At 35.5% G+C, this 13678-nt stretch overlaps 1 protein-coding gene across 1 annotated transcript in view; it reads left to right on the top strand.

Annotated features, from left to right (window-relative positions):
• The window catches only part of cfap46 (cilia and flagella associated protein 46), a 122307-nt gene that overhangs the window by 83538 nt on the left and 25091 nt on the right, over positions 1-13678 (top strand). Inside the window, 6 exon segments of the mRNA XM_030156608.1 lie at positions 292-389; positions 1301-1377; positions 3538-3716; positions 3912-4018; positions 7963-8033; positions 8521-8694. Coding sequence (XP_030012468.1) covers positions 292-389; positions 1301-1377; positions 3538-3716; positions 3912-4018; positions 7963-8033; positions 8521-8694 — 706 coding nt within the window.

Here is a 13678-nt window from a genome sequence, read left to right on the forward strand (position 1 = left end):
AACCTCGAGAAAGCGAACAAATATCTCTGTTCTTGCGGAGTACTGTATGTAGTAAGCCTAAGTCAGTATAGTATCATATTCTGAATACGTTATAAGTCTGACCTCACTGCACAGCAGGACTGAATGTGTCACAGGGTCCTTCACCTCCACTACAATCAGACTGTACAACACTTACTTAATGACATAGACTGAACTCTTGTACTGAACAACTGCTTCGACTTGTACATTTCCACTTCCTGCTATGACTGTTCTGTAAATAATGAACTAATTACTCATTTGTTTTACTCGTAGGCTTTCGGTCACCTGTCCATTAATCCCGACCACCTTAACATCCTTGCAGAGCTGCCACCCAACTTAAAGCTCCTGCTGCTTCAACACTCTCAGGATGGGTAATTCTCCCTTTTCTGTCCCTCACATTTCCCCTCCGCTGTTAGTGTTAGCCCTTCCTGCTTTTATCAGTAGTATGATTCATGGTTATGTATGACTGTAGCTCACACATGTCAGCTTTAGGTTAGTCTGCAGTCATCTTTAAGGTTATTCCTGTGCTATAAACTGGACATTAGAAGGCTGATAGTCAAATACTTCAAATAAACTGAGGTATTATCCAGAAAGAAACAGTAAAAGGGAAGTTTATAGTTGTTATCAATCAGTCCATCAATCAGTTTATTTATATAGCACTTTACAACAACATAATGAAGACCAAAGTTCTGTACATCTAAAAGCATGATTAAATTAAAAGATAGCAACAGTTTAATCCAAATACTATAAATATGCATAAAACAATAAGACACATACAGGGGTTGGACAAAATAATGGAAACACCTTAAAAAATCAACAAAATATAATTTAATATGGTGTAGGTCCGCCTTTTGCGGCAATTACAGCCTCAATTCTCCGAGGTATTGATTCATACAACTTGTGAATTGTTTCCAAAGGAATTTTAAGCCATTCTTCAGTTAGAATACCCTCCAACTCTTTTACAGACGATGGCGGTGGAAATCGACGTCTTACTTGAATCTCTAAAACTGACCATAAATGCTCAATAATGTTGAGGTCTGGGGACTGTGCCGGCCATACGAGATGCTCAACTTCATTAGAATGTTCCTCATGCCATTCTTTAACAATTCTAGCTGTATGGATTGGGACATTATCATCTTGAGGTGAAGGTGTTTCCATTATTTTGTCCAACCCCTGTAAAACAGACCACAGATTTAAAACCCAGTAGTGTCTCAGTGTAAATGGTTAAAAGCTGGTCTAAACAGGTGTGTCTTTAACCTGGATGTCTTTGTTTTCTTTGTAGGAAAGAACTTTATGGAGCCATGTATGAGATGACCAAAGCTCCGGAAAATCAAAAAGGAAAGACTACACAAGCTACAGGTCAGAGGCTTGTGCGTCTGTATAAAAACAATAATCAAAAGAAATGGGCATATTTACTCATATTGACTACATTTCTGATGTGTCTGATTTTCTGCAATGCCACATGTTGCACTATTGTCAGCATAAACAAAGCAAAATTAGTTAGTGTTCCTATGTAACATTTATATGCAAGGCAGATGAAAAGCTCAGGTTTAATGAAGACAGAGGAAAAACAATGACGTGTAATCACCCTTTGACCTCTGCTACTGGTCTAGCATCGAACACCAGCATTCAAACACCATCACAACACATTAGCATAGCATATATTGTCTAAATATATGCTTCATGTGACCTTTCTCTAATAAATCTGACATAAATCTTTATACAAATTGTGGAAAAATATGACTTCCTATCAGTAGTCAATAGTAACTATATTGATATCTATAACCTTCTCCATTTTATATGCCATGAAAATATGACCCATTATAAGTAAAGGCACATTTTTAATTTTTCAAAAATTCATCAAAAATTTCAAAATCCAAATTTTTCAAAACTGTGACACAACTTTGTAAACATTGTCCCATGGAAGCTGCATACAGTTTGAGATGAATCTGACCAATAGTTCAGACAACAACAGACATTTGTGACCTTGAATTTAACCCATAAAGACCCAAACATCCACTGGCGACCACAATCATTTATTGATCTAAACTGTTTAATACCTGCTGATCCACAAATCCTATCAACACACATAAATAACTGACATAAAATGCAGTTTGTCATCTTTTCATGATCATCAGATATGACCCATTTGGACGTTCAGAGGCTCCGTAGAGAACGTAGGAACACTGACAATTTCTACAACATTGATTCACAAGTAAAACCCATGAAGTTGGATCAATGACAGTGGATGGAAATGCTTGGTTTATATTCAGTTAATGATATATTTTACAGAAAAAGTGACTTTTTCTGAAGTTCTCTCTGTTTTTGATATAATAACCCTTAACTTTAATCTGCACTTTTATGAACATCTACGTGATCAGTAAATTAAATATGGGGAAAGAGGTGATTTTCATCTAAAAATACAAAATACAGGACATAATATTACAATAACTGATAATCAAGGTTATTATCGTTAACGAAAACTAACGAAATGACGAAAACTAGAATTGAAAAAACATTTTCATTAACTGAAATAAATAAAAACTATAATTAAAAGAAAAAGCGATAGCTAACTGAAACTATATTGTGTGCTTAGAAAACTAACTAAAACGTATAAAAATTATGGATAAAATTCCCTTCATTTTCATTTTCGTCTTTGACAATGTCGGATTGATACGAAAGCGATTTATTTTGCTTGAGCAATTTTACCTGGCAGCACCAAATGACACATCACAGTCCGACACTTCTCATCACTTGTCGTTTAGAGTCGTCTTCTGATCCCCACTCTACCTGGAAACATGGAGACTAAAGTTGGGCAAAAGCAGCAGAGTCCTGTCTGGGATTTATATGAATATGATGGCGAGGAAGATAAAAGATAAGAAAAAAACTAAAACTAAGCATTTAGAAGAAAATGAAAACTTAAAAAAAAATAACAAACCTGCTCTAAAAACAAATTAAAACTGACTGAATTAAAGAAAAAAAAAGTCAAAACTATATAAAACTAAACTATAATGAAAAATACAAAACTATTATAACCTTGCTGATAACAAATCAAAAAGTAAAAGGTAAAAAAATGGAGAAAAAAATCATTTGGGAACTACCACAAAAGTAGCACTGGGTCTTTATGGGTTAACCCTTCAAGGTCACTCAGGGTCAAAGGTCACAGGTCCAAATGAAAGTTCATACATGACTTCCTATCAGTGCTCAATAGTAACTGTATTGATATCTCTAACCATTTCCATGTTATAAACCATCCAAATACTGTCCATTATAAGTAAAGGCAAATTTTTAATATTTCAGAAAATTCGTCAAAGTTTCAAAGATCTTGACTCATCATCTGAAAATGAGAGCCAATTCATCCAGCAGAACAGACAGTGAAGACAGAACAAGATAAGACAGATGAAAGGGAATAGGTGATGCGGGAGGTGGTGGGTAGCTCATGGGGACCAATTACACGGTTTATATTGTATGTGTCTGTGAGTATGCATGTCTGATTGTGCGTCCGTTCTGTTGTTGCAGGTACTCTGACATGCTCGAGGGTGGCCAAGGTTCCAGTCTGCCCGCAGGCTCTGCTGGCACTCCGGGATCAGACTCAGGCCATCGGCCAGGAGGCTAGACATGGCCTCCTCCAGGAAGCCTGTTGGTGCGGTACCGAGGGCAGACCCGAGGCTCCGAAGCACCGTCAGGATTACTCCCATGTATGTCCTGTTAAGACCTCTGCTCATCTTGGCCTTTTATTCACATTATTCACTGCAAGCCTCACACTGTAAATAACCTCCTGCCACTGCATTTCATACCTCCTTGTGGACTCTACGCGTAGAAGTAGAACAAAAACATTCCAGTACGTAGCGCGTGAGTGTGACTACTTTCCTCTTTTTTGTTTCCTTTAACAGAACTGTGCTGCAGATGAAATATTAGCACCCCACTTCAAGGAGCTTGTACAAGATATGGAAAACTATTTGAATCCACTTCTCACACAGTTTGACTTCTCTTGCTCAAGGTGAGATACCGTATATATCATCAGATTCTCCCTTTTGTCCCACTACAAAGGCTTAAGAAATTTCATTTAATTTTCTTGGCCTAAAGGAGGAAACTTTGAAGTTTTAATGTTTAGAGTTCCACGGGAACTTTTCAAAGAGGCCAGTCGAATGTATGGTTTGTACTGTGTATAGTTAAGGTGCATGTACTGTGTGTGTGTATAAACAACACTGTGGAGTGTTGCGGGTATATTGCTGCATTGCATTGTGGGTGTTTACCATTCTGTAGTACTGGTGTTTTGTTAATGGTGTTTTGTTAATATTGTTGGACTGACCAGAGGAGTGTTCGTAGTTTCATTGTACACACAATGACAATAAATACTGTTCTGTTCTGTTCTGTTCTGCTCCGTTCCGTTCCGTTTTTATTCTATTCTGTTGTATTTTATTGTACTCTATGCTATCTGTTCTATTCTATTCTATTCTATTCTGTTCAGTTCTATTCTATTCTATTCTGTTCAGTTCTATTCTATTCTATTCTATTCTATTCTATTGGTATGTATTTTATTTGACATTCATGTATTTGTATGCCAGTGAATCCTTTGCTGCTTTATTGGGCCCTGACTCTAAATTTGGAAAGATTCAATATTACAATAGTTTTAGCGTGAATGTTACCAGATAACCAAGTGTGTTCTATTTGTAGTGATTCTTCAGAGTCTGTTGACACTGAAAGTATTTAGTAAATTCACTTTAAGCTTCAGGAAATGGTGTGATTACTTTCGGTTCCACTTAGGAAATGAAGTCATGATGACTGATGGGTAACTCCCTGCAGCAGTTTGGGAGTTCATTGTCTCAGTAAAGACCACATGCCAGTTCCTAGCAAACACAAACATTTGTTGATTGTTTTCAACTGGTGTACCCATCCATCTGCTTTTAGAGTTGCACTGTTACTTTTTAAAGCAGGGGTATCAAACTCATTTTAGTTCAGGGGCCACATTAAGCTAAATTTGATCTGAAGTGGGCCGGACCAGTGAAATAATATCATAATAATATAGAATTAATGTTAACTCCAAACTTTCCTCTATCTTTTAGAGCAAAAAAAGTTAAATTATGCGATGAAAATGTGTACATTTAACAACTATCCTTTAAAACACAGGTGTCAAATATGCGGCCCGGGGGCCAAAACCGGCCCACCAAAGGTTCTAATCTGGCCCGTGGGATGAATTTGGAAAGTGCAAGTTAGGGCACCAAACTAAAAAATAATATCGTAATAATATATAAATAATGACAACACCATTTTTTTTCCTCTTTGATTTAGTGCAAAAAACATTAAATTATGAAAATGTTTACATTAACAAACTATCTTTTAACGATAAAATGTGAATAACCTGAAATGTCTGAAGTAACTTAAGTGCAATTTTAACAATATTCTGCCTGTTACTGAATGTTTTGTGGCTTTGTAAAATTGGATCTGTAATGCATATGTATAAATGATAAGTCGAGGCAGAAAATTGATAAAATTGTACTTATATTTCTTAACAAATTTAATTTTTTTCAGGTTTTTCACATCCTTTTTGTTTGGATAGTTTGTAAATGTAAATATTGGCATAACTGAATGTTATTTTTTTGTGCTAAAACAATTTGGAGTTGTCATTATTTATTGACTGTCATGCTATTATTTTACTGGTGCGGCCCACTTCAGATTAAATTGGGCTGAATGTGGCCCCCGGAAGAAAATGAGTTTGACACCCCTGCTTTAAAACAATGTGAATAACATGAACAAACTGAAATTTCTTAAGAAAACTAAGTACAATTTTAACCCTGTAAAGCCTGAACCATTAAATCATTGACAGAAAATTCCAGTTCTTTGAAACTGGAGCTGTTATTGGTCCTTCTGAACAACCCAATTTTTTTTTTTCAAATATCAATTTCTATGTATGAGTTTCAATTTTTTATCATATTTGATACATCGGGTCTCAGTGCTCAAATATTATTATTTTTGAACAAACAAAAACATAATATAACACAAACATGTCTAACAAATTGGTAATTCCTTTTCAAAATTGCCAAAGTTCTGCCTCCTTCCTCATTAATGACAGTCTTGTAGTGTCACTGGAAAGGCCTCTGGTGAATGAATTCCTCCCCCCTGGTGGATTATCTGTGTATCGTATGTATCTAATTCTATACATAAAGTTTTTCAAGAAAAAAAAAAATCACACTGATCATGTAGAGGGCTTCAAAAGTCATGTATCAAATATGATATGTTTGGCGTTATAGGGTTAACAATATTATGTCTCAGTTTATCATTTCCACATGTAAATTACAACTTACAGATCACAGTGGATCAACAAATACACAAAACATTTAATAACAGGCAGAATATTGGTAAACTTGCACTTCAGACATTTCAAAATGTTCATATTTGCTCAGGTTATTTGCGTTTTTGTGAAATGTCACTCACACTGGTGTATGAATGTTTGGTGGTGGTCGGAGGGGTCGTAGGCGTGAATTGGCAGCCACGCTTCTGTCAGCCTGCCCTAGGGCAACTGTGGCTACAGGTGTAGTTTACCACCACCAGAGGGGGAATGTGAGAGTGAATGAATAACACTGGTCAACAACAGATTTATTGTTTAAGTTTTTTGAGCTGATTTAGGATAATTTTGGTGTGCTGAATCCAAAAATCACATTAATTTTGCTCAATCAGGTCAACTTTCTGAACTATGCTACATATTGGCTTTTTGACATTTTTGCTTACATTTGTGGGCATTTTCACATCATATGATACAAAATTCTTTCATATTTCTTGCAATAAATGAATTCTGAAGATTTTACTTTTGCCAATTTATGATTAATGGGTTTTTTTAATATTACGGGTGAATGAAATGGCTTCAACTAGAAGATCTAGCAAAAATAAGCCTGACGTATTCTGCTACATCTGCGGTGAATACACCATTGTACCTAACAGGAATCAAGTCACAAGTTTCATAAAGTGTGCTTACCGATCTTATTTTGGTATTAAACTTGATGACCAAGATAAAATTTGGGCGCAGATTGTGAGAAGATCACATTTTTCAAAATCAGATTAGCAAAAAAACCTGACCTGATTGAGAAAAACAGATGTCATTTTTGGATTTAGCGGTGCAAAATGGTCCTAATTCAGTTGAAAAAACCTAGACAACTTGCAAAAAACATTTTTTTTGTAACCCAGTGTAATGGGTCAATAATGTAAAGCGCTTTGAGTGTCCCAAAAGTGCTATAGAAATCTAATTAAAAAAAAAAAAAAAAAAAGATAGGTTGTTTGAGTGTAAACACAGTAAAATTACATGAAAATGTTTACATTTACAAAGATAAAAATTTGGAGTTGTGAGTATTTATAGGTTTTTTTTATCAAATTTTACTGATCCAACCCACTTGAGATTAAATTGGTCTGTATGTGGAACCTGAGCTGAAATGATTGTCTTCAGTGAAATTTTTGCATTTCACAAATTCATCCCATGGGCCAGACTGGACCTTTAGGCGGGCTGGATTTTCCCCCCATGCTGCATGTTTAACACCTCTGTTTTAAAGGATAGTGTCAGCTTTAATTCAGATGTTTCTCAAGCATTTTAACTCACACACAGGAGCTCTAGTGCTGACTTTGCACATACAGGATTACTGGTTAAAAAAAAGGAGCAGGGCTGTTGTTCATTTCATTACATAGATTTGTGCCTCTGAAGATATAGTAGGTACATCTTTGAGTGTGTTCAGACTTGTGTTCAAAATACAATTCATAGGTTATCAGATTCCCTCTTTGCAGTCCCAAGAGAATGCAGCAGATTTGCACAAAGGAAGTGGCAAATGTCTGTACTTCTTCCACCTCTTCATATCTAACATTATCTGATTCACATCTTGTACTACAGCACCTCGCGTTCTTGTCAGACATAAACTAGAGAAGCCCCTGCTCATCCTTCTATTTCCTTATTTCCCTCAGGCCCCAGGCTGCATCAGCACCAGCCCCTGAGACGACCAAAACCAAAGATAAAGATGAGAAAGTCAGCGCAGGTAAAGGCCAAGTGTGTTCACCGTGACATTCAAGGTGTCATATGGATCTGGAAAACACAATTCCAGCATCTGAGGTGTTTCCCAGCTCATTTACTATTTTTCTATTTAGGGAGTGTACAGCTCACCCCATGCACTGATAGGTTAATCAGTTCATTTAAATTGCCCATAAGTGTCAATGTGAGAGTGATTGCCTCTGTATGTCAGCCCTGAGATGAACTGGCGACATGTCCAGGGTGTACCCCGCCTTCGCCCATAAGTAGCTGGGATAGGCTGCAGCGACCCTAGTGAGGATAAAGCAGGTTCAGAAAATCCCGCGACCCAGATTGGAACCTTTGGCGGTCCGGTTTTGGCCCACGGGCCTTATGTTTGACACCCTTAGTTTAGATCTTTGCTTATTTGTGCCTTTACACCAGTTAAACATTCTGGATTTGAAAAAAAAAAGAGGAAATGAGTGAAAGTGTTGATCCTTTTCTGTGTATGTGTGCAGTTGTATTACCGGCAGAAACGGGGGAATACGTGGTGTTGCTGGCAGACCCGACGCTGCTGGAGTTGCCTCTGGAAGCCTTGTCCGTCTTGCAGGAGGAAAGACTGACTTCTGTGTCACGGGACTTTTCCCTTCAGCTTCTCCACAGTCGCTTTCACAGAGAGGAGCCAGAGAAAGGTACAGTTACTACTAGAGGTGTGTATCGGCAAGAATCTGGCGATACGATACAAATCACAATACTAGAATCACGATACGATATATCACAGCATATCATGATACTGTTGAAAAGGCTTTTTTTTGGTTTCTTTTTTTTTTTAAATGATTATTTCCTTGAAGAATTGAATTACACCAGAAATATGCACAAATACTAAACACATTTTTATTTGATCACAACAGGATCTAATGCTATATCACCAAATGTTCCTGTGTTAAAACTTAAATTATGTTTTACAGGCATTACAGTTTAAGATCCTGTTCAAATGTTCATATTCTGTTAGTTCAGAACTAACATCGTATCATTATTTTTTGTGCAATCCCAATAAAGGAACTAACATTATTTAATAAAAGAGTGTTAAATAATAATAAATAAAATATAAACAAGAATCAAAAATGAACCTCCACAATATCTGCATTTGACCTAATACCTAAAAATATCGATACAGTACTTTTTAGTATCGATACAGTATTGTGAAATGAAATATCGCGATATATTGCAGAGCCAATATTTTCTAACACCCCTAGTTACTACTATGATTGCTTTATTTTTCTGGAAGTTCACATTATAAAAATAAAGTTGTTAATCTGCCTAAGGTGAGAGGTATAATGTAGACTGAAACGAAATGTTCAGTTTTTCAGATAATGGCTCTGAGCACTTCATTGGAATCCCAGATCCTCATTTCTACGAACTGCAGGAGTAAAAAAAAAAAAAGTAGTCAATTAAATGTTAAAATTACTGAAAATAATATGCATGTCACTGGAAACTTGTTAAATATGGAAGTGCAAATGAGTCTTCATTCAGTTTTTTATTACTGACCTAATTAAGCCAACGCCTTGTTTAAATTATCGTAATATTTTTTTTAATTGCTCAAGTGTGTTTAATTGAGACCACATTACTCACTTCCATTTTCATTTTATTTCTAATAAACTGCAGGTTAACTCTATGGGATACTGAAGTGGGAAGTTGTAGATAATTAAGAAGTGTGTTATAATTTTAAGGTACTTTTCAGGTATTTTTCACACAATAGAAGCTACATATAAGGCTTAATCTGTATTACTCTGCTGCTAGTTTGCTTATTATTTTGTTGAAATCATAACAACAAAACACGGCTCTTATACATGATTATAAAACATAGTAATATTATTGTATATCTCATGAAAAAATAAGTTTATAATGTAAGAGAACGTTTTAGTTTACCAAAACAACGATGTTATTAATGGGAGAAGTAGAGGTGTGCACTGTGACTGTCCCATCCATAAAACTACATAAAATTATTATATCCTCCTGAGACCCAGCAATGAATTTTCATTATCTGTAAGGGAGTTTTATGACTATCCACACTGTCCACTGCAAAGGGCATTCCATAAAAGACTAAAAAAAATCTATCTGAAAAAACTGTTGCATCATGATATTTCCAATCAAGGCAATTTATTTAATGTGAAAAAAAGAAAAAGCCCAAACTTTTCCTTTTCTGGGTCTCAGGAAGATATATACAAAATTCCTACATTGGCTGCACAAAATTGCTTGTGCAAATTTATTCAGATAAATAACAGTTTATTTTAGCAAAAAAAAAAAAAAAAAAAAAAGCTATGTTGAAGCTAGAATTTAAGACTGCAGGCAGCCATCTGCAGAAATGGAATATGTTCAGGAGATAATAGGTCATTTCACATCTTCCTGACATGTGGAAGTTCATGCAGACGTGAATTCTTCTGCCTGCTCTTTTACAGGGGATGTTTTTATGCCCATTTCATTGTGTCCTGTAGAGTAATTCAGAATCTAGACTGTACGTTTGACTGTTTAGTGCGGTTTAACCCATAAAGACCCAGTGTTACTTTTACGGTTATTCCCAAATTAATGTTTCTCTATATTTCACCTTTCATAAGTCATTTATTGTAATATTATCTTCTTTATTTTGTGTTTTTTCATTGAAAATCAGGTGGTTGTTTCATTTTTTTTTTTTTTTTACATTTAATTCACTGATCATGTAGAAGCTCAGATTAAAGTTCAGGGTTATTATATCAAAAACCTAGAAAACTGAAGAAAACTTGACTTATACAGTAAAATATCTCATTAAATGAACATAAACCAAGTCTCTCGATCCACTGTCATTGATCCAACTCTTTGGGTTTTACTGGTGAATCAATGAGCCCGTTTACGTGACTCTAAAAATCCGATAACTGGGAGTAGTCCGATAATTGCCGTAATCAGATGCGATGCCTTTACATGTACTTCAGAATAATCGAAAAAACCCTGGTTTACATGTTTCAGTCCATTATTTGATTTCTTTTGTAGTACGTACCTACGTTACGATGTAAGACGTACTTTTCCTGTCATTTTCAGAACATCCGGTCTTGTCTTGTTACCATGGCAACGCCTACGGCATCAGCGTTAGCTTTTCTAATGTGGGAGCTAATAAGACAACAAAATAGGTCACATGTTACTGTTATCCTTCTTTTCATTTCATTGTTTGTTTAACTTTTTCCTTAGGCCCACGTTTTCGTTGTGTAACTTCCGTTTATATAGTTTTGGGGGTTTTTTGCATGCTCAGATGTAAAAAAAAAAAAAAATGAAAGAAATCAGATTAACCTGTATACATGCATGAAGACATTGAAGTATTGGGAAGAAATCTAGGTGTGTTAATCCGATTTCTCATAATCAGATAAAGCCGATCAGATTGTCCTGTTCACATGGTCACTGGAATAACCTGATAACTCCAGAAATCAGATAATGATCGGAGTATTGGTGTGCATGTAAACAGGATCAATGTTGTAGAAGATGATGGTGTTTACACGTTCGCTACAGAGTCTCTGAACATCCAAATGGGTCATATCTGATGAGCATGAAAAGATGACAAACTGCATTTTACCCCAATTATTTACATGTATTGGTAGGATTAATGAATCAACAGGTATTAAACAATTTAGATCAGTAGATGGATTTGGTCTTGGCTTGATGTTTGGGTCTTTGGCTTAATATGTCGATGGTGGCTAGTGAACACTACTGACCGAGTAGATCAAGTTTTAATTTTCTACAATACAACCAGAGTTGTTAAAGCTGTTCATTGTGGGTTGAGCAGAAAAGCATCACAAAGCATCTTCTTTGAGATTCTTACAGTCACTAATATTAAAATCTTGCCATGAACAGAGAAGCGACTGGACATTCTTCTCTTTTCAACAGTGGTGAATAAAAAAAAAAATAAAATAAAAAATAGATCTGAATGAGAACTACATCTGAAAGGGAATGCAGTCCCACCTGTGATTAATTTTACAATCGCCAAATCCATATGAACAGAAATGCAGAAATGTTTTAATAGACTTTGGCTTGTATTAAAGATTACGAGGGAACAGGGAACAATGCATGTCCGTCAGTTCATTCACTCGAGTACTATGAAACTGAGACCTGTGTGATGATCAGCGGCTCAAACTGCTGGAAATTCAGCAAGAATTACAGATCAGTTAAAAAGACTAAAAAATAAGAAAAATCAGCCTTTATATTAAGTATTTATGGAGAGAACTATTAAGTCCCTGTTTCATTATCAACACCACAGGACCTTTTATATGACAGGGAGATGTTTCTCTTAGTTAAAAAACTTTACTAGCCTTAACCCATAAAGACCCAAACAGTCACAGGCGACCAAAAGCATTTACTGATCTAAAATGTTTAATACCTGTTGATCCACTAATCCTATCAATACATGTAAATAATTCAGATGAAAAGCAGTTTGTCATTTTTTCATGGTCATCAGATATGACCCATTTGGACATTCAGAGGCTCCGTAGTGAACATGGAGACAACGTCATATTCTACAACACTGATTCACCAGTAAAACCCATGGAGTTGGATCAATAACAGTGGATGGAGACATTTGTTTTTCCATTCAGTTATTTACGTCTTTGTTGAAAAAGTCACTCGATCTTCAGTTTTTTTCTTTTTCTGATATAATAACCTTTGAATTTGCTCTGAGTTTTTATGAGCATCTACATGATTAGTGAATTAAATACAGGAAAATACATGATTTACACTGGAAAATGCAAAATACAGAGCGTAATATTATCATAAATGGTGATAAATCACTTAACCCTTTATCGCACAGGTGTTAAACATGTGGCCCGGGGGCCAAATCCGGCCCGCCAAAGGGTCCAGTCCGGCCCTTGGGATGAATTTGTGAAATGCAAACATTATACTAAGATGTTAACAATCATTTTATTTCAAGTTCCACATTCAGACCAATTCAATCTCAAGTGAGTCATACTAACCTATAAATACTCACAACTCTATTTTTTTCTCTTAGTAAATGTTAATGTTTTCATGTATTTACACTAAAACAAAGTATAATATTACAAAAATATCTGAATAACCCGAACAAATATGAACAACCTGAAATGTCTTAAGAGAAGTGCAATTTTAATTATATTCCACCTGTTACTAAATGTTTTGTGTAATTGTAGACCCGCTGTGATCTGTAAGTTATTATGTACATGTGTAAATGATAAACTGAAGCATAATAATATTAACCCTTTCATGCATGAATTATGAGAACCTTAATCATGATTTTTTCATGAGTGTTTTCATCCCTCTTTGGGCATAAAAATAATAATCCTATTGATTTTTGTTAGCCTGTTTTTATGGAGTTACAAAAATGTCCACTCAGCTGGACACCATGCATTTAGTTTTAGAACCAAAGAAACATGTATTGACTGATATACTGTGTGAAAACTATGAAATAAAAACATTTTTAATGCTGCTAATCTGATGTTTTCTCACATTTTAACATACCTGCATGGAGATAATATGCAAAAAAAACCCTGTTAATTACAGTTTAATAACAATTAGCAGTTCTTTTTACACTCAAACATCTTACTGCAGATCAGGTTTATCTAGAACAGCAAAGTTTACAGTAATGGTATGAACTGCAGTGTGTGGGATGATGCATAAGTGTCCACT

Source organism: Sphaeramia orbicularis, chromosome 15 (genome assembly GCF_902148855.1).
Source record: "Sphaeramia orbicularis chromosome 15, fSphaOr1.1, whole genome shotgun sequence".
NCBI classification, from domain to species: domain Eukaryota; kingdom Metazoa; phylum Chordata; class Actinopteri; order Kurtiformes; family Apogonidae; genus Sphaeramia; species Sphaeramia orbicularis.